Here is a 21,817-nt window from a genome sequence, read left to right on the forward strand (position 1 = left end):
TTAATCAAAAACCATGGGAACAAATGAGGAACTAACTCAGACAGGAACACAACAGAACAAACATGTGACACCTATAAGTTAAGAATCACCTTTTTATTATATATTGGTAACACTTTACAATAAGGTTCATTAGTTAACATTAGTTAACCACATTAGTTAACATGAACTAATAATGAACTGCACTTATACAGCATTTATTAATCTTTGTTAATGTTAATTTCAACATTTACTAATACATTATTAAAATCTTGTTAACATTAGTTAATGCAGCGTGAACTAACATGAACAAACAATGAACAACTGTATTTCCGTTAACTAACGTTAATGAAGATTAGTAAATACAGTAACTAATGTATTGCTCATGGTTAGTTCATGTTAGTTAATACATTAACTAATGTTTAACTAATGAACCTTATTGTAAAGTGTTACCTATTTAGGTTACATATTTATATATGGGTCGTGCGTGGCTGTAAAAAAATTAAATGCATTATAAAAAGCATTACATTAGATTTGATGATACCAGCAGAAACCCTGTCAGATTTAGTTTAGTATCGTTATCACAAACACAACCAAAATTTGTCATCGTACTATGATGCTAATAACCTGTTCAAATGCAAAACATAAAGACTGTCCTTTGTTTCAGAACTCTGCACAAGTGCTGCTGGCACCGCTTCACACAAAGCACTAGCCTTTGAGGACAGTGGTGAAAATGGTAAGAATGAACAACATGTAGATGACCCCTCCATTTTGTAAACTTCTCTGACACTAAGATGTTGTCTTAACTCTGCTTTAGTCATTTTATTTATTTCCATCATTTCCATATTAACTCTGCAGTTTATATTAACCATGTAATTAATTATTTTTACCCTGTCCATTTTTTTTTGTCTTTCTTAAATCTTAAACTTCTTTTTAATTCCTAGTTCCCTCAGCTCAGCCACCCGTTCTTGTTCTTCTGCCTAAGCATGACCATGGCATGAGCAACTGGAGCTGTTCTCGAGCAGACCGCCTGTGCAGATTCTGCCACATAGTCCTTAAACAGGGACCACACAGCCAACATATCCATACAGCCATCCCTGGAGTGGCAGGAAAATACATTTACTGCCTAGAAATAGAAAATTGTAATTGTAATCATCCATTATTTTCATGATGCACCATTCTGTTGCTCCATCTGACGGCTGACGTGGGTCCTGTCCCAAATAGCACTTCATGTGAACTTACAACTGTATACATATTGTTATTGCTTAGGTAAATTATGAATATGTATTGCCAAATGACCAGGTTGCAAAAACATCATAAAAATACAGAACTAAAAAAAGCATAGTGGTTAAAAAAAAAGCCCTGCCAGACCAACTCAATCCCCAGGAAGCAAAACAATTCAGATTTTAAAGAAAAAGAGCAGCTAAAGCCATTCTATTATTTATTTATTTATATTTTCATTCTCTTTTTAAAATCATGCTTAATTAAAGGTATCAAACACTGTTTATGTGTATGTATTTTTTTTTTGTCTGTTTGGGAAATTATTAAAAGGATATGGGTTTGCAAGACCAATTCAATCCCCAGTAAAACAAAACAATTCAGATGTGAAAGAGGAAGAGCAGCTAATGCCACTCTTATATGTACGTATTTTTTATTTATTTATTTATTTTGTTTACAAATTCATGCTTAATTGTTTCTTCCAGGTAAGTATTAGCACACATATTAAAGTACATCAATATTTAATTTTAACAGTTATGCTATAGATGGTTCATTCAACATTGCTATGGTTTCACTGTCAATACTGTAGTAAAACCATAGTTCTTTTGTAGTTACTATGGTTTTACCACAAAACTATAGTTTTCCTGTCGCAGAACCATGATTTATTTTGTAGTTAATATGGTTTTATTACTAAAACCATAGTTAAACCATGGTTACAACGAAAAAAACATTGTTAGTTTTTGCAAGGGAGTGATCACATGTAGCTGACTTTTCCCCAGAGTGAACTCTCAGGTGGCTGTTAAGGCTTCCTTTTTGGCTGAAACTTCTTCCACATTGCTGGCAGGTGTAAGGTTTCTCTCCAGTGTGAACTCTCATGTGGACTCCAAGCTTTCCAGATTGAGTAAAACTCTTTCCACATTGCTGGCAGGTGAAAGGCTTTTCTCCTGTGTGAATTCGAATGTGGTCTTGAAGGTTTATTTTATAAATAAACCTCTTTCCGCAGTGAGAGCATGTGTAGGGTTGCTCTCCGGAGTGGATTCTCCTGTGTTCTTCAAAGCACCTTTTTTGACTAAAACTCTTTCCACACTCAGAGCATGTGTAAGGACTCAATTTATGAGCTCTCTTATGGACTTCAAGGTTTTCATGTTGATCAAAACTCTTTCCACACTGATCACACACATAAGGCTGTTCGTGAATTTTCATGTGTCTGGTAAGGCTTCCTTTTAGAGTAAAACTCTTTCCACACTGTACGCAGAAATAAGGTTTCTCTCCAGTGTGAACTCTCATGTGGACTCCAAGCTTACCAGATTCAGTAAAACTCTTTCCACACTGTTCACAGACATACGGCTTCTCTCCGGTGTGAATTCTCATGTGGACTCCAAGGTGTCCAGGTTGAGTGAAACTCTTTCCACACTGTTGGCAGGTGTAAGGTTTCTCTCCTGTGTGAACTCTCATGTGTCTTTTAATACTATCTCTTTGATTGAAAGATTTTCCACACTGTTGGCAGGTGAAATAACTTCTTCCTGTCTTTCTAGTCTTTTTTCTTGAGGAAGTCGTTTCAGTCTGTGAACGACTAAAAGATTTTTCTCCATTAATGAAATCATGATTTTTCTCTTCCATTTCATTCAGTACTTCACTCTCCTCTTTCAGGGCCATCAGATCTAAGATGAAAAAAGACAAGTAAAAGTTAACCCCAGTTTAATGACACAAAACAACAGACATCAAAACATTCAAAGATGTGAAAGTGTCAAAACTAATACACAACTACATCCTATATCAACTAAGCCAGCGTCTTCAAACACAGACAAATCTTAGTAGAGAAGTGTGAAGTATGACATCTACGGGTCCTTTTCCAAAAATTTGCATATTGTGATAAAGTTCATTATTTTCTGTACTGATAAACATAAGACTTTCATATATTTTAGATTCATTACAACACAACTGCAGTAGTTCAAGCCTTTTATTGTTTTAATATTGATGATTTTGGCATACAGCTCATGAAAACTAAAAATTCCTATCTCAAAAAAAATTAGCATATCATGAAAAGGTTCTCTAAACAAGGCATTTACCTAATCATTTGAATCAACTAATTAACTCTAAACACCAGCAGACCTTGGGGGACCTGCGGAAGCAGTGGACTGAGTCTGGAGTAGAAACATCCAGAGCCACCGTGTACAGGCGTGTTCAGGAAATGGGCTACAGGTGCCGCATTCCCCAGGTCAAGCCACTTTTGAACCAGAAACAGCGGCAGAAGCGCCTGACCTGGGCTAAAGAGAAGCAGCAATGGACTGTTGCTCAAACTTTGCATGTCATTCGGAAATCAAGGTGCCAGAGTCTGGAGGAAGACTGGGGAGAGGGAAATGCCAAAATGCCTGAAGTCCAGTGTCAAGTACCCACAGTCAGTGATGGTCTGGGGTGCCATGTCAGCTGCTGGTGTTGGTCCACTGTGTTTTATCAAGGGCAGGGTCAATGCAGCTAGCTATCAGGAGATTTTGGTGCACTTCATGCTTCCATCTGCTGAAAAGCTTTATGGAGATGAAGATTTCATTTTTCAGCACGACCTGGCACCTGCTCACAGTGCCAAAGCCACTGGTAAATGGTTTACTGACCATGGTATTACTGTGCTCAATTGGCCTGCCAACTCTCCTGACCTGAACCCCATAGAGAATCTGTGGGATATTGTGAAGAGAAAGTTGAGAGACACAAGACCCAACACTCTGGATGAGCTTAAGGCCGCTATCGAAGCATCCTGGGCCTCCATAACACCTCAGCAGTGCCACAGGCTGATTGCCTCCATGCCACGCCGCATTGAAGCAGTCATTTCTGCAAAAGGATTCCCGACCAAGTATTGAGTGCATAACTGAACATAATTATTTGAAGGTTGACTTTTTTTGTATTAAAAACACTTTTGTTTTATTGGTCGGATGAAACATGCTAATTTTTTGAGAATTTTGGGTTTTCATGAGCCAAAATCATCAATATTAAAACAATAAAAGGCTTGAACTACTTCAGTTGTGTGTAATGAATCTAAAATATATGAAAGTCTAATGTTTATCAGTACATTACAGAAAATAATGAACTTTATCACAATATGCTAATTTTTGGAAAAGGACCTGTATAAATAAATACAATTTAAATTCATGTCTTGCACGCTTTAATGACCTTTAAATGAAACGTATTTGGTTGCTTCGAACTGGAATCATCACGGAATATCCTATGAAGTCCACTTTGCAGGGCACTTATGTTCATATGGAACAAATGTTAAATGTGATAAGAGGTACACACAACATATGCAGAGCCTTGACACGACGACTGCTGTGTTAAGCAACTGTAAGAGGTGTTGCATGTCATTTGAGAAATCTTTACTTATTAAGGGTGTCTCAAATGGGTCAGTCCAACTGGAATCATCAAATTCTGGAAAAGTTCCCCACCTGACCTCCTCAGATTTGTCTGAGAAAAATCCATGTGATGGGTAATATACCCAATAGATCATATGCAAAATTTCAGATCTCTACTGTGTATACTTTTTTCAAAAAAAAATCTGTAAAAAAGTTTGTTTTTTACACTGTAAAAAACCTTTTGGAAAATCTATTTGTTGTGGTCAGTTTTGATATTGTAGTCATGATATATGATATTTGAGTCGCCACAAATAAATCAATGCATGGGAAACAAAACAACCTGATTTATGCCTACTCATCACCTTAACCTTAATTTGGGGTAGAATTAAATAAATGCCAAAGCTCAGCCTCTTGTTTTTCGTACCCCTCCATCCCCTCCCATACCCCAGTTTGAGAACCACTGGTTTTTGCCGTTCTCACGTTAAAATAGAGTACCTTGGTGTAAGTTTGACCTATGCCTCCTGAACGCACTGTTTTCATCTTTGTATTTACTTGATTATATTGATATTTAATTATTTTCTTCTTTTCCTCTCTTTAACCAGTGATATATTTATACATCTTATTCTTCTTTTCCTAATTGTCCTCCTTATTTTTTAACTTTATAAAAAAGGTGTATCTTTAACCTCCCATATTTACATCAGAATTTAACTTAAATGTTAATGTTTTTGTTTTGGCTTATTTTTTGTGTTTGTTTTATTGTCAGACTTGCTTTATATTTACAGCACTGTTTTCTTTAATGTTGTACTGTTTTTCTGTATATCCTACATTGTCTTGGTCTACAAAAAAAGGTAATTGAAATGATTTTAGAAGAATTGTATGCAAAGAACTGTATGAAAAGGTTTGCTACATTTGTATAGTCTTTTATGAGTGTTATTCCAGATTAACGCTACAACTTAAATGCCTGATGTCATGATAACAAATGGCCAGTGTGAAAGCAGGATTTTCTCAGTAGCACTTAAAACATTTCTACACCTGTGTGACATTATTAATAAATATTCTTTATATTCATTTTGCAATGAGTTCAGCTTTAAGAATAAAAACCAACCTGTTTGTTCCTCAGCATCTTCTTGTTTGACTCCAAATACTTCTTCAATCTTCATGTCTTCACTCTCCTCTTTAATAAACGCCATCCGTGTTTGTTCCTCAGTATCTTCATGTTTCAATGAGACTTCAATCTTCATGTCTTCACTCTCCTCTTTAATAAACACCATCTTTATTTGTTCCTCAGTATCTTCATGTTTCAATGAGGCTTCAATCTTCATGTTTTCACTCTTCTCTTTAATAAATGCCATCTTCCTAATAATGTGTGACTTGGATCTCTGTTGATTCTCCAGGAGTTTTTTCTGTGCGTTTAAAAACTTTGTCCTGTTTAAGATGAGAATAATTAATAGAAAGAAAAATCAATGCAAACTAAATCTCTGGGTGCGTCTCAATCAGCTCCTAGTTCAGTAGTCAGTGCACTAGTAAGAGTCAGACAGTTAACGGACTTCTATATAAAATTTATAAAACATACAAATTACCCAGAAGGTTCATATTTAGGCAGGCTATTTTTAATTAATAGCTGGTATTCAATTATTTGTTTATCATATATAATATATTACACTTTAATGAAATCATTCTCGGTTGTGATTCACTCGTTTGTGTTTGTTGTTGTTTGCAGCTGAATCGAATGAATCATTTCACAAATTATTTGATTCAAATGATTCGGATTCTCAGTTTCCCTCATCACTTCTTATCATCACGCGATTGATTCATGATATAGAGAGAGAGAAATGAGACGCACATTATCTGTTACTAAAGGCTAATCTTCAAGTAACACCAAATAAAGCATTACAACGTTATATTTAATAATGATGCATTTATTTTACACAGCTTGCAAATTCTTTAATTGATGTAATAGTTTGCATTGATTTAAAAACTTTAAAAGCACAAACCTTTCTTCATGTGAATCACAACAGATGAGGAGCGCGGCGAAGCTTTATGACGTCACATCATCAGACCAAAATAAAAGTCCATTCGTGCACTGCTCTCTAGAATCACAAACACATCATAGAAATGTTGTATATAGAATATAATTTTGTACTCAAGAAATAATGATGCCTGTCTAAAGTTATTAACATCATAAATCTGGGAATATTTCAAAAAATTATGCACATTTAAAACACTAAAATATTTGTACCTTACCATTAAATACACATTAAACTAGTTAATGCTGCTGTGTAACTGTTACAAAGAGGGTGTGATGGCAAATTTGATCTATCACTATTTGGACTACTGTAATCAGTGTCTTGTTATATTTTTGGTGTATTTATTCCTCTTTTGAAAAATCATTAAAACACTGTCAGGAAGCTTATTTTTCTTTTGCTTTAGGGGTAAATGAGGACAGGACAATATATTTGTTGCAGTTTAGTATTTACTGGTGATGTAATGTCAAAAAATGCTACCGTAGCACATATTGGGGGAGTTCGAGCTAAAGTGCCCTTTCGGTCCGATCTTGGTGCCCTCGGTCCGTGATCCCTGCGATGGGAATACCACCCCGTCTCCCCCCTTCCCACTCACCGCTCACGCAGAGGTACGTGCACGCCATCAAATAAAGCTCCCAGTGCAAACTCACCTTGTTTTACACCATTACTCCTTGAATATGCACTGTATAAATATGAGGAGCATGTTGATATGTTCTGTAATATCTTTAAGATGTCAGGAGCAGTGTATTCTGTCATATCAGGGGTAGCACGTTTTGATATTTGAACAATCATTTTTAATAATTTCCATGAACATAGAACATTCTAATTACATAATTTTCTGTCATAAAATTCTACGTGTTACACACACTTCACACTGGCCTTTTGGGCACTCTCACACTTTTTGCATGTGTATGTATTGCAGTTATGTTTTTTATATTGGGCACATTCAAAATGTGCCCACCTACCACACAAATCACACTGCACCTACAAGACAAAAAATAAATAAAATCAAATTACATATAATAAAAAGAAGCATTAGATGCATAAAATTCCACAAAGAGTTTGTGCATATATATGTATGCTACAGGTTTTCTAAATCAATTTGACACTTTTCTCCTGTGAGTTGATTGCACACAGCAGCATAATACATATAAAACTGAATAATATAATATAATAATATAAGGAAAACTGCATTTCCTGTGTTGTCTGTATAAGTATTCCAACAGTTATTAGTTTAGGCTCAATCAAAAATATACCATGTTCATTTGATCGAATGACAAATTACAGAATTTTGTTTGTTGTGTTTGGGCAATGGTACATAAATGTTTGTGATTTGTGTAAAAATGTAACATATTTTAAAATACTGGTTGGTTGTACAAACTATTGTAAAAATATTTGAGTTTTGTGTACATTGTTTTGAGAAAATGATGTGCATGATTTGTAATTTGTATGAAATGAGTGAAAACGTACAATCACAAAGTGTTCATTTCGCTGTGTTAACTGTTTTGAAGACAGTGACCTGAGTTTTGAGAAATGTGTCAAATCTATTAGAAAAACTGTAAATAGAAACATTTTTATGTTATACTTTACCATTTCAATCATGCTCTGATCTGCATATTTTTCAAGCAAGGAGCACACCACGCAGTAATCATCTGCATTCCCTACAAACAGTGGCTTTAATTTATAACTGTAGCAACTTCACTGCATTTACATTTACATTTACATTTATTCATTTAGCAGACGCTTTTATCCAAAGCGACTTACAATTGGGGATGCAACAAGTGATTCGTCCTAAGGAGGCAGGTCAACCTAGGAAGTGCTCAAAAATACCATATATCGGCATTGTTAGATAAGTACTGGATAGAAAGGGAAGATCAAGAAAAGAGAGAAGTTTTTTTTTTTTTTTTTATTATTATTGAGTCAAATAGTGTCGAAAGAGATGGGTTTTCAGAAGTCGCTTGAAGGCAGTTAGGGAATGTGCATTCCGGATATGGGAGGGAAGGTCATTCCACCAGGCAGGACTATTGAACGAGAATGTTCTGGACAGTGATTTCATGCCTCTCTGGGGTGGTACAACGAGGCGTCTTTCATTAGAGGATCTCAGAGATCTAGAGGGAGTGTAAATTCGTAATAGTGAACGTAGGTAAGCAGGTGATGAGCCGGTGGCTGTCCTATATGCCAGCATCAGTGTCTTGAACTTAATGCGAGCCGCCACTGGAAGCCAGTGAAGGGATATGAAGAGAGGTGTGACATGGGCCTTTTTTGGTTCATTGAAGACCAGGCGTGCTGCTGCATTCTGAATCATTTGTAGAGGCCTGATTGTACATGCTGGAAGACCAGCTAAAAGAGCATTGCAGTAGTCCAGCCTGGAAATGACCAGGGCCTGGACGAGGAGTTGTGCAGCGTGCTCTGTTAGGAAGGGCCTGATCTTTCTGATGTTGTGCAGTGCAAACCTGCAAGATCGAGCAGTTTTAGCTATGTGGTCTTTAAAAGTCAATTGGTCATCAAACATTACACCAAGATTTCTGGCTGAAATTGAAGGGGTAACTGTTGATGAACCTAACTGGATTGAGAAGTCATGTTGTAGAGTCGGCGTGGCAGGGAAAACAAGGAGCTCAGTCTTTGCTAGATTGAGTTGGAGATGGTGTTCCTTCATCCATGCAGAGATATCCGCCAGGCAGCCTGAGATTCGTGCAGCTACCGATGGATCATCTGGTTTGAATGAGAGATAGAGCTGTGTGTCATCAGCATAGCAATGGTAGGAGAAGCCATGTGCTTGTATGATGGGGCCCAGAGATGTAGTGTATATGGAGAAGAGGAGGGGTCCAAGAACTGATCCCTGAGGAACCCCAGTAACCAGTTGTTGAGTTTTGGATACCTCACCACCCCAGGCCACCCTGAAAGACCTACCAGTGAGGTAGGATTTGAACCAGTGAAGTGAAGTTCCTGTGATGCCCAGCGATGAGAGGGTGGACAACAGGATCTGATGATTCACTGTGTCGAAAGCAGCAGATAGGTCCAGCAAAATGAGAACCGATGATTTGGAATCAGCTTTTGCAATGTGTAAATTGCAAATTTACAAATTGTCACTGTTGCTGAATGTGTAAATGCACCTTGGTACATAAGAAAATACATGTACATTTTGTACAGTATGTCTGTCTTATCTTTTACTGTCTGTTGAGGGGTAAATTCCGTTTGACCAAATGTGCAATGTGAAGTGGGAACATTTCAGTTGCATTGTTGTCTGTGGAGGGTCAGAAAGCTCTCAGATTTCATCAAAAATATCTAAATCTGTTTTCCAAAGATGAACTTTGGTCTTATGGGTCATAAGGGTTAGTAATTAATGACAGGAATTTTATTTTGGGGTGACTAACCCTTTAAGCTGGATGGTTTGGGTGGACAATTTGAAGGAAAATTATATCACCTTTGGCTAAATAACCCTCTTGTTTGCTGATAATCCCTCTCACAACCCATAGTATAAACAAACTTAAACTTAAATATTGTTCTTTATTTCCAATTGATCTCTTCTTATTGAAGTAGCTTAACCTGATTAAAACAATACTCTGATTAAGAACCATGTAAACTGAGTTTTGAGTACCTTAAACCAGTTAAAGTCATACTCCACGTCTAATTTTAATTTGTTTACATATATTTTTATTTTAGTTGCTTTGTTGAAGTGCATTATAGACATGTACACAACTTAATTATGCTAATGTTGTGTGGGAGTTTTTGTCACATTTTGTGACTAGACACAAATGCATGCACAGCATGACAACTGCACTTGAAGCTTTCATAAAACTAAAATGAAGTATCCAAACTGCATATGATACCATAAAAACAAGCTGGGCTGTGTTTCCCAAAAGCATCGTAAGCTTAAGTACATCCTAGACCCATTGAAACCAATGGAGCTACGATCAACTTAAGCTTACGATGCTTTTGGGAAACGCAGCCCTGTATGTTTATATGTAAAAGTCTGGAGAGAACCTCGGACGGCATGGCCGTGAACGTGCTGAAGTGCCACTATTTGATCCAAGGTTTATAACGTAAAAACAGGAAAATTAAATGTGTATTCTAAAAGCAGCTGATGTAAATGCCTTAAATCAGTATGTTGTCCTATTCAGAATAAGATCAGTAATTAGATTACTGCTGTCCATGTGAACATAGTTTACATTTACTGTAATTTTATGTCTGTGATATTTCAATGCATTGTTGTAAAAGCACAACTGTATACTGTAACTTCACAGCTTCAATGACAAAGCAATTACTGTCATACAATCAACATACATCATTACAACAAGGCCCTGTACTTTTACAGTGTGCACTGTGAAAGTAATGTACAAGTTGACAATTTACTGTGAATTTACAATGTACACTGTGGAAGTCATGCTAAAATTGTCCAGTAACTTACTGTAAAAGTAATGCAGATGAAGCTTCCGTTTACTGTGAATTTACAATCATTTTACAATTAACCCCCTCCACCCAACAAACAACTCAACACAAATTAATTAATTCATTATTCATGATACATGCACAACATCACCCAAATGCCAGTGAGTAAAAATATGTCTTTAAGCTCGATTTAAAAACATCCAACGATGCAGAAGCTCTGATGTGCAATGGTAAACTGTTCCAGAGTTTTGGGGCAACTACTGAAAAAGCCCGATCACCCTTTGTTTTACAACGTGAACGAGGAACGGATAATAGTAACTGATCATTAGATCTTAAAGACCTAGAAGCTACATAGGGTGTGATTAGTTTGCAGATATATTCTGGGGCAGAATTATGCAGTGCCTTATAAGCAAAAAGAAGAATCTTAAAATCAACTCAAAATTTTATAGGGAGCCAGTGCAATGAGGCAAGGACAGGGGTGATGTGATCCCTTTTCTTAGTTCCTGTTAAGAATCTGGCTGCCGCATTCTAAACCATCTGTAACCGAGAGAGTGTAGATTGAGGTAGGCCAACATACAGAGAGTTACAGTAATACAGACGAGAAGAAATTAACGCATGAATTACAATTTCAAGGTCTTTACTGGATAAAAAGTGTTTCACCTTAGCCAGTGATCTGAGATGAAAAAACTACTCTTTACAACTGTATTTATATGCTTGTCAAAGTGGAGAAGAGGATCGAAAAATAAATATTTTTCAATGTACAGGTACATTACAGTACACATGCTTAAATTGCAAAAAATACAGAGAAATTGTGCAAACTTGCAATTCAACTACCTGTCTCACAACTATTCAGCTAGCTGTGTCACAATAACAGTAATGGACAGGATGGGAATGAGGCCTTCATGGCAAGATAAGAGAGCAAGGGAGACACCGATGAAGGAATGTCATAAAGAGGTCAGTCGCTCCTCTCAGACTCAAACATTATAATGAGTCCACACGCAACAGCATTGTGTAAAAATCTTGTAGTGCAAAGTTGTCTTGAAAAATAACAAAAAGAACAAGGCTACTCAAAACTGAGCCTGACAACTACCGCTGCAAAATAAAAAATAAAAAATACAAAATACAAAAAATACTATGATGCCCACTCAAAGTAAATAAGTTTCCGCAAAAGGGTGCTCACATGAGGGTTCATTGTTGTCCGCTTCTTGGTCTCTTGGCCTCTTTCAGGATTGATGCCCAGGAAGCACCTGTTAATAAGCAAAGATAGTTTCAGTTTTAAATAGACTTACAGTATGTATTGCAGAAAGAATTTATCAAGGTGTGATTTTTGCTGTGCTTTTCCCCCCCACATCAAACCCTAATAGATTTACAATCCAAACTTGTTAGATCTTACTCTCACCATACTTTTTTTTAGCTATTTTTAGCCAAGGTGCCTCAGGTTAGGTTTGCCTAAGGTATTTGTCAGCATAAAATGTAGAAACCCAGACTGATCTGCAGAGTGAAATTGAATGAGTTTGCGAGATCAGGATGGTCTCACCAGGCTAACCTCAGGTACTTTGTTTGTCAGCATTTTAAACCTCAAGACAATCATTGAGTTGGATGCCTGTACTATAATGTGAATTACACGATTAAATGTTATCTTTATAAAATACCTTTGAATGAACTCCAGGGTCAGCAATCCAGCGGCAGGATACTCAACGTTGAAGACGTAATAGCTGCTGAAGAAAGCAGCTACTCTGTGTAAAAAAGAAAGGGTGTGGGCCCATCACGACATGTCCCTCGATGGATAAAAGCCATCCAGAGGGCTTCATCATTTCACCTGAAATGAACAGATACAACATTATGTGTTATGAGCACTTTGTGATCTGCTTAAGATACAAAGGGCTATACAAATGTAATTCTTATTATAATTATTTATTGTGGTCATATAGATTTCTAGAATGAAAACAAAATAATGAGCTAGAAATGTCGATACTAGATCAAAGTAACATTACTTTGAATGATCAAGCAGGGGGTGCTGGGGAGTTCTGCAGTATTGACGCCCACAGCAGTGGCACATGACTGTAACATAGTAAATAGCATGGATTTAGGATAAAGGATAAGTATTGTTTATTGGTCAGGTAGTAATTCATGCAAGGTAAATGTTGATAATGCAATCACTCATTTTGCATTTTAAATATTTGAATAAAAAAATCTTACATCAACTTCAAGCACCAAACTCTCTTTCGGCTCTTTGAAGTACAACATTAGGAGCCAGGGGCGGATCTACCGGGGTGGCACGGGGTGGCAATTGCCACCCAAAGAAAAAGCCTTGCCACCCCATTTGCCACCCCAGCACTGTCCTAGTGTTCTAAAAATAAAAGAGTTTCCTTGACCGATTTACAGCAGCAACTCTGTATTTTGATGAGATAAAAATAGCGTGCGTCCCAATCATCTATCAGCGTCGCCCTGGAAACCAAGGACGGACAGCTGGAAGAGCTAGTCAGAAGCCAAGCGATCAAGCGAAAACATGCCGGGAGGTTGTCACATCAGTCTGCGATGGCTTGAAAACGACAAATACGAATTATTTTTTAAATTAGAAGCGGGGGCTCGCAAAATCGCCAGCCCGACGTCCCAGGCTATTGTGTTTTCCTGTCGGGCTACCAAAATGTTTCACCGGCCTCCCCGACGGACTATCGTAAAGTAGAGGGCTCCTGCGGGTTCTAAACTCCTCAATTTAGTTGTATCAAATTTAAAGCCATAAAAACTTTTAAATACGTTAAATAGAAGAAGAAAATGCTTAAATATAATTTCAAGAGGTCTCAGTTGGGGACGTAAAGACGAGAATCGCGATAGGGCTTGATAAAACTTCAAAAGGCAATGATGTAATTGAATAAATATGCGCGCTGCACGTTTCAAAAAAGTCAAAACGCGGCACTGATGTCAATTTGCACATTTTCAGATGTTTATAGTCAGATTATTGCAAATATCGACCCACGTTTTTATGCAACAAACACATAGAGTTGTAAATGTGAAACAAATTAATGTGCTTTCTAAAAATCGAAACAATTAAGATAGTAATATTTAAATAAATATAATCAATTATCTACTTGATTTATCCCTTTTAATGGTATAAAGGCTGAAATGCCATTGTATAAGACGTTTTGTTTTTGTGAAAATCTGAATTATAAGTCATGTCATTTTATGGCTTAATACAGTATGTTACATTGTCCAACCCCACTCATACTGTGTTCATTTTACATGTGCAGCTCTTAAAAAAGGGTCATACATTGCCCTAAATTGATATTTAAAAATTCTGCAGATGCACTGTAAATAGTGAAAAAAAATATATATAATTCCTTCATATTTGTTTGTTTGTGTATTAAAAATATTTTTGATTGCCATTTAGACTTCTATCTGATTTTCTATATTTAAAAAATATTGTCTTTTTTATTTTGGCTAGATAAATTAATGTTATAATTAATTTTATAGCTTCTTTTTGACTACCTTTTAGTACTTTTAGGCTAAAATGTGAAATGTATTTGTGAAAAACTTTTTTGAACTACAAGTTTTAGAATTTTAGTTTAGTATCATTTTTTTACAGTCATTTTATACCAGTCATTAATATGTTACCATAGACATTGGCCTACCCCACTCATTCAGTATTACTTTTATTTGTGCAGGTCTTAAAAAATACAAAAATAAAAATAAAAATACTGGAGACACTCTGTAAATTATATTAATTAAATATTTTAAATTAATTTTTATACCGTATGTTGGCTATTAATATTAATGTTATATGCAATCCAGACAGTTGTTTTTTAATTGCACAATAACATCTGTTTTAACACAGTGCTGGAAAATCTTGAAAATGCACCTTGAAAGTGCTTGAATTTGACTTGTGAATGGTTAAATAAACTGTTGGTCATAACCTTGTTATTTAGTTTTCGGTCCATGCAAATTTGTTGGTTTGTTAAAAAAAGAAGAGATACTTGGACTCAAAGGGACTTTTGTTGCTTTACTTGCACTAAAATTATTGAATTTGTTTTCATGTCTCCTCCAAGATATTTGAATACTTTAAAAGGTCATTTTGTTGCTCTTGTTGCACTGAGTACTGTGATTTATTTTATTCATTTTGAAGATATTTGTTGGTGATTTAAATGTGGTTTCTGTATATTTATTATGTGTTTTTTACTTAAGGAAACTTGATCCACTGAGACTTTGTATCCATATGCAGTCTGCATTGTTTGTCATGCTTTGTAAATTAAACTTGGCATAGACTTGCTACAGGTTTGCATATAACTCAGTAAAGAGAAGTTAAGTATACCATACCATCTAATTAAATCTAACTCTCCAATCCAGATATCAGGTTCAAGTCAATCACACATCAGCTTTTATTGAATTTTTATAGGACAATGTAAAAAAGTGCACCCTGGTGTATACACCAAATAAAAATAGCGTTCCTTGAATCCACAAAAAAACATGCAAGGATGCTTGCTTCAGTGTTGCCACCCCTCATAATTTTCATGCCACCCCCTTGCCACCCCATGAATAATTTTCTAGATCCGCCCCTGTTAGGAGCAGAAGGATGCAGGCAGCCTTGTCAGAGTCTGGATCATAGCAGGCCAGAACATCACTGATCTTGGGGTTGTCCACTGTTGCACAGTAATCCAGTATGGTCTTTCCTCGTCGACTAATTGCCTCCTGTAGCTTCTGAAGAACATCGACGTCCGTCAGGAAGCCATAGTGTGAGAATAGGTATTTCTGTCCAGCTTTGTCCTGTTTCAGGGTTATTCATGGTCATATACAATGCTTTTGAACAAATTTTGACAGACTTTACATGTATATTGTCACATACCTAGGGATGGACCGAAGACCGAAGTATAGACAAGCTCTGACGTTAACAGTTCTGCTGTCGGTACTGGAGAAATAAAAAAAAAACCCTGAACAGCCTTTTGTAATTTGCGATAATATTCGTTATTCTCCTGCACTGCCGTTTTTTGCAATCTCACGCACGAAATGCAGTCTGTTACGCAGTACACAGAGCCCGCTCACAACACAAGAGAGCACGCGCTTATGGAGTGATGCAGTTATGGTGGAAAGAGCAAAAAGATCCAAAGTGTGGTTACACTTCACCCGTGTGAGCACGGACAATGCTCGTTGCAACAAGTGCAACAAGATTTTTGCTTGTAAAGGCGGAAACACAAGCAATTTATCAAAGCATCTAGCCAAAGTGCATTATGTGCAGATAGACAAATGCAAAGTTTTCGAATGCCTGGCTTCTACTTCATCATCTGCCTCCTCAGGTATGCATGCTGTGTTAAAATAACGACATAAACATCACATAAAGTCTCTCTAAATCAGTATTATAATGTTAATAATTCAATAAACACACATTTAGTAACATATAGCCTACATATGTGCTAAATATTTAGAGTATTTTTAATGCAGTAGCCTAAATAAATACTAAACATTAAAATGCCTTTATAGAACTGCTTTTACAAATAGACAAATAATAATAAACTATGCTAAGAACTTATAAAGCAGAGCTTACCTAAAAATGTATTTGTAGTGATTAAATACATTCAATTTAACACACATTGCAATAAGTTCCAAACCTGTATTACTTTCAATCCCAAACACAGTAATTTATGTGAATGTGTTCATGATAAAACTTAAACGGTAGCCACAGATGATTGTTTAGCTGCATTTTGCTACTTATTATTTATTTTATTTTTTAAAGCTGCAATTTAAGTGAACAAACACACTCTTCCTGCATCTGGTCCAAGCAAAACACAAACCCAAAGCCCCTTCACACTGGCAGCTAGTGTAAAGATGCCTGAGGAGAGAGTAAAATGAGTGTAGCCTTGACCAAGTTCATAGTGAAAGGCCTACATCCCTTTGCGACAGTGGAGTCCAACTTTTTTAGGTAACAGTTTGTCAGTATATACATATACACAGTTGCATATAGTAGGATATAGTAGAATTATAAAAGGGCTGTATATTAGTCCCATCACTCCACAAAAAAAAAACAGCACCACAATAGTTCAATAAAAATGATAAATCAAACAAATGAAAGAATGATTATTTATTTGTTTATATTTTTTACTGTCGGGAGATGTGCAAGACACTTAACCCCAAATATACCCCTCCCTCCAGGAGTCATCTCAGTGACACATGAGCCGTGTTTCCACTGTCGGGCCAAAAGCGGGCGTGCTAGTGCGTGCCAGAGCCAGTCGCGTTTCCACTGTCACTTCCGGGGCCTGATCGTGCCTCGTCGGTGCTTCCTCAGGGCCAATGGCCCGGATTTTTCGGCCCGACGAAAACCTTGGGCCAAAGCGGGCCAGCCGGGGCTTGAGGCGTGGTCAAAGTGAAAGGCGGAGTGTGTCTGCGGTATGCGCATTTCGCTGTATTACTAATACAGGGCTCTTCTATGTATTTGGGCCGATGACAATATACAACGCCAGTTTGACGGCGTCTGCAGAAACAAATACAGACGTGATAAAATACATTGTTGCTGGACTCGCAATATCCAGCGCACCACAATGCAAGTTGGAGACAAGTTGAAGAAATTGCGGGCGCACGGCGCAGTACAAAGCCATAAAAATGCACAATGGACAAAGCGGTGCCCAGAGAAGACACTTACATTAGGCAGATATTATATGGAAATGCCGTTTTGATGGGCACATTACTTAAATGGTTATCTGATGGGGCACCTTTTGTGTCCTGTGTAAACCAGGTCCTATTCAGTAATCGTTACACTATTAACTGTTGTTACAGATTTGTGATGAAAACATTTAAATGCCTGTCTGATTAGTATCTACTCGTATTTAAATTTGGAAAAATGCAAATAAGATCTGATGTATACGTTTATTTACATCGTCCAAAAACCCCCACAGAAACTCACCAACACACCTTGATAAATTGTTAACATACACTGCAATTGTATCTGTACCTAAATAAAAGCATACAAAATTATACTAGAAGTACAACTGTGTAGTTATTTTTTGCAGTAGTGTGTAGATAATATGCAACATTTAGTTCAATGTAATACAAAGTTAGACGAAAGACTTGTGTGTCGGTCATAAAAACAAAGCTTCTTTTCAAGTGATTTATTAATGTAATATATTACAAATATTGCTGCTGCATAAACAACTGTTGCAGAGCACTTCTTGCATCAGAACAGACATCACCAACATTAGACGTTTCTGCATTCGCTGTATCCGGCTTCCATGTCGCTTTATTGTTCTTTTTCGCCTTGCAGCTAATATAAGCTTTCGCCTTAAACGCTGCTGAGCCTCCGTCTTTGCGTCTGGTTTTCCCTGCCTCATCTTCCACCAAGAAAACACCAAAAGGAGCAAACAGCCGCTTCGGCTCTCCTCCTTCGATAATCACACTACGGTGACTTACTTTCAATCTCCCCGCTGAAAGGGGAGAGGTTTCGTGACGTTTGATTCAAAGAGGTGTGTAAAGGGCGGGCTTTAGGTTTGCGCAGCGAGGCTACTGGCTCGATAGTGGAAACACAGCTTACTTTTGGTCTTGGTGCTTGCGACTCGAGGCCATTGGCCCCGCCCGGCACGCTCTTAGCACTGGCTCGCACTGGCCCGACAGTGGAAAAGCGGCTATTAATTCCCTCCTGGTATGATGTTGAAAAGGCTAATGTGATCAGTGAGCTGAAGGATGTGTCAAAGCTGGCCATCACATCAGATGGGTGGACCAGCTTTTGTCAGGACCACTATCTTACTGTTACAGTGCACTACACAAGCCAGGGCAGTGTAAAACAGAAGGTCCTCCACACCAGGGCAGTGTACCAATCTCAAACTGGTGAAGAAGTGGCAGAGGAGATCTCTGATATTTTAAAAGAGTTTGAGATAGAGCCAAGCAAGATTGTAGCTGTGACTGTCGATAATGCTGGTAATATGGATGTTGCTATCAAGAAGCTACAGATCCTAAAAATAGGATGTTTTGCACATACGTTGAATTTAGGAGCACAGAATATATACAAAATTGCTAGCATTGATAAATGGGCAGCCCGAATCAGAGCAGTGGTCGTGTGGTTCAATAGGTCCTCCCTTTCCAAAACAGTGTTGATGGAAAAGCAGCAGCTCCTTGGTAAGTCAGTTTGATATATTATACAAATGTTGCTTTTGAAATTTACACATTTAACAATTTCAGTCAATAATCAAGGATTTGGTTATTAATTGTATGTTGTCTGTTGTTGTTGTTTCAGGCCTTCCACAACACTCGCTCATCCTTGATGTCAAGACCAGATGGAACTCACTCTATCTAATGATAGAGAGATTCATGGAGCAGTTTCCAGCAATACAAGCAGCAGCCTTGGACCCACGCCTTCGAAAAGCAATCACCAAGGACAACCTAGATCGTCTGAAGGATGAGGACTTCCATAAGGCTGAGGAGTTTGTCCAGCTCATAAGAGTCCTCTATACATCCACACTGTGTGTGTCATGTGAGAAAAATGCCACCTGTGGACAGATCATACCCATCCTTCAAAAACTAGAAGAGCATTTGACTATGAAGGATGAAGATACAATGTTTGTAGCATCAATCAAAGAGAAGGTGTGGGAGAACATCTCCCAGCGCTATCAGAATGATTACATCCAAGCCTTCCTGCATGAGGCCACAGCAATGGACCCCAGATTCAAAGGGAGGTCAGCAAGTGATGAAACTTGGGACAGGCTGAGGAGGAAAGCTATTGAGTCCAATGTGAGACCAACAACATGGCTGTCAGATGAGATGACAAACACAGAGGAAAAGGAGGAATCAGAAGGAGAAGATGAGAAAATGGAGGAGACCATTGTTCCATTGCACATAAAAAGGAGTGCCTTAGAGAAGCTATTCTCAGAGGACAGGGAGTTGAGGTTGAGGATCCAAAAGGAAAACCTGTCCCTCACCCTAAGTGATCAGGTTGACTTAGAGGTTGAACGCTACAAAAGCTTGCCTTCCATTCCAATGGCTGAAGATCCAGTGATGTGGTGGTGGGAGAAGAGAGATGAACTGCAGCTCCTCACAACCATTGCAACAAGTTACCTCTGTGCACAAGCCTCCTCCACCCCTAGTGAGAGGGTATTTTCAACTGCAGGGAGCACAATAAGCCAAGAGAGGTCCCGACTTCTGCCAGAAAAGGCCAATATGTTGATTTTTCTCCAGAAGAATGGTTAAAAGCTGCTAGTTCTTTTGCAGCCTGCCTGCATGCTCCAAATATGTTCCTTTAAATCATTGTATATTCCTTTACAAGAAAATTGTGTATTTATTTGTTTACAATCATTGGTTTTGTTTGTGTAATAGATATTTGCTTAAACATTGGTCTTTGCTAAGCTATGGATAATTATTTTACATCTAAAAAATAAAGTGTTGTTTTTTCTGTTCTCAATTTGTTTAGTTTTTATAATTAAAAAACACAACAAAAAGTACCGATAACAGTACCGAATCGATAAGTGGTATAGATAGAAGTAGTAATACCATTAAAACCTTAACGATATCCATCCCTACTCACTACAGACTTACCAAGAACATTGTTCCGTAACTGCAAGCTTTTAAAGCTGATCTTCCCTTTTACGCTACACATAAATATTCTTGGCCATCGAGTTTGTTATCGTTGCTGTCATTATTCTCCAAACTCCATCTCTGGTGTCCATCCCACTTTCATTGCCAACATGCTTATCTGTGAATTAACATTTAATTTGTTCATTGTTGAAATAAAATGGCAATTATCCACTAAAGGGATTGTTCAACCAAAAATGTAAATTCTGTCATCATTTCCTCACCTCCACTTGTTCCAAGCCTGTATGAATTTTGTGTGGAGTCCATCCTAACTCAGGATGGTCCTTATTTTTTGTGGCTTTAACAACATTCACTTTATTCGGTGGCCACATTGGGTCAATTTTCCGTCTGCAATTTGCCATCTGCTTCAGCTCTTCTCTGGGCGGTGGTGCCCACTCCTGAGCTTTCAGTCTTCTCTGTTATGGTCAAAGAGAACGTTGCTGAGCTGCCTGCCTGTTCTGTTCTGTTCTCTTCTTTGCAGTCCTGCCTGAGCAGCTAGGGGATTTATCTGTTTTGTCAGCTCCTCCTTGGCAGGCCTGCCAAGCTCCTGGCTCCGCCCTGGTCACCCGCCGGTGTGGCTATTTGTTTTTAGTCTCGTTGGTCTTTCCCTCCGTTTCCGCCCTGGTCGTCTGCTGGGGCTGTAGTTTGGCCGGCTCCGCCCCAGCCTTCCCTGCCCTGGTTCCATGATCTAACTCTGGATCCAAGCCCTCTTCCACTACATGGGCCTGGCCCGCCATCCCTCTCCCTGGTCCGCCTCCGTTCCACCTCCCTCCTGGGCTGCGTTCTGCGAAACCACCTTAACGCTACGTCGTTCTTAAGTTGTACCTTAAGAGTATCTTATGTTAATATGTGTTTTTCGAAACCTTCTTAGTCAAGTATACCTTCTGTAAGTCATACGTTCGTGAGGTTGGTCTGGAGCACTCTTAGCTATACCTTATCGCTGCTGACAGTTCATACCGCTAGTGGCCACTACTATGCAAAAAGCTTTTTTTACATCGCAGTTTAATTACACATAGAAAATTTTATATGAACATTTAATATAAAATCTGATTTAGTATTAAATGTGCATTTTTACTTTACTTTAAAATTTTACACATAAAATACTTATTAATAGTATTAATACTTCTCCGGCGCTGCCTTGCGGCGACCAACAGCAGTGGTTGGGTTTGCGTGTATTTGTCTATTTCTATGTCTTTTTTTTTATCGTCGTGCGCATGGTGTTTTAACCTCATCATGGAACTTATGAATGCTTTGCTTATGAACATTGTCACTTTTGGTACCATCTTGAACTTCCAAACAAATGTCCAGTGTTACGGAGCAAACAACCAGCCG

The 21,817-nt window shown here is 37.8% G+C and overlaps 1 protein-coding gene across 1 annotated transcript; it reads right to left on the minus strand.

The window, feature by feature from the left end:
- Nucleotides 1-1,524: 1,524 nt before the first annotated feature.
- Nucleotides 1,525-6,569, minus strand: LOC141341054 (uncharacterized). Its single transcript, XM_073846198.1, has 3 exons — nucleotides 6,527-6,569; nucleotides 5,638-5,957; nucleotides 1,525-2,855 (listed from the first exon to the last, which is right to left on the minus strand). Exons 2-3 carry the CDS (start codon nucleotides 5,882-5,884, stop codon nucleotides 1,897-1,899), a joined length of 1,206 nt encoding a protein of 401 aa, XP_073702299.1. The 5' UTR covers nucleotides 5,885-5,957; nucleotides 6,527-6,569; the 3' UTR covers nucleotides 1,525-1,896.
- Between the last annotated feature and the right edge of the window lie 15,248 nt (nucleotides 6,570-21,817).

Source organism: Garra rufa, chromosome 1 (genome assembly GCF_049309525.1).
Source record: "Garra rufa chromosome 1, GarRuf1.0, whole genome shotgun sequence".
Taxonomy (NCBI): domain Eukaryota; kingdom Metazoa; phylum Chordata; class Actinopteri; order Cypriniformes; family Cyprinidae; genus Garra; species Garra rufa.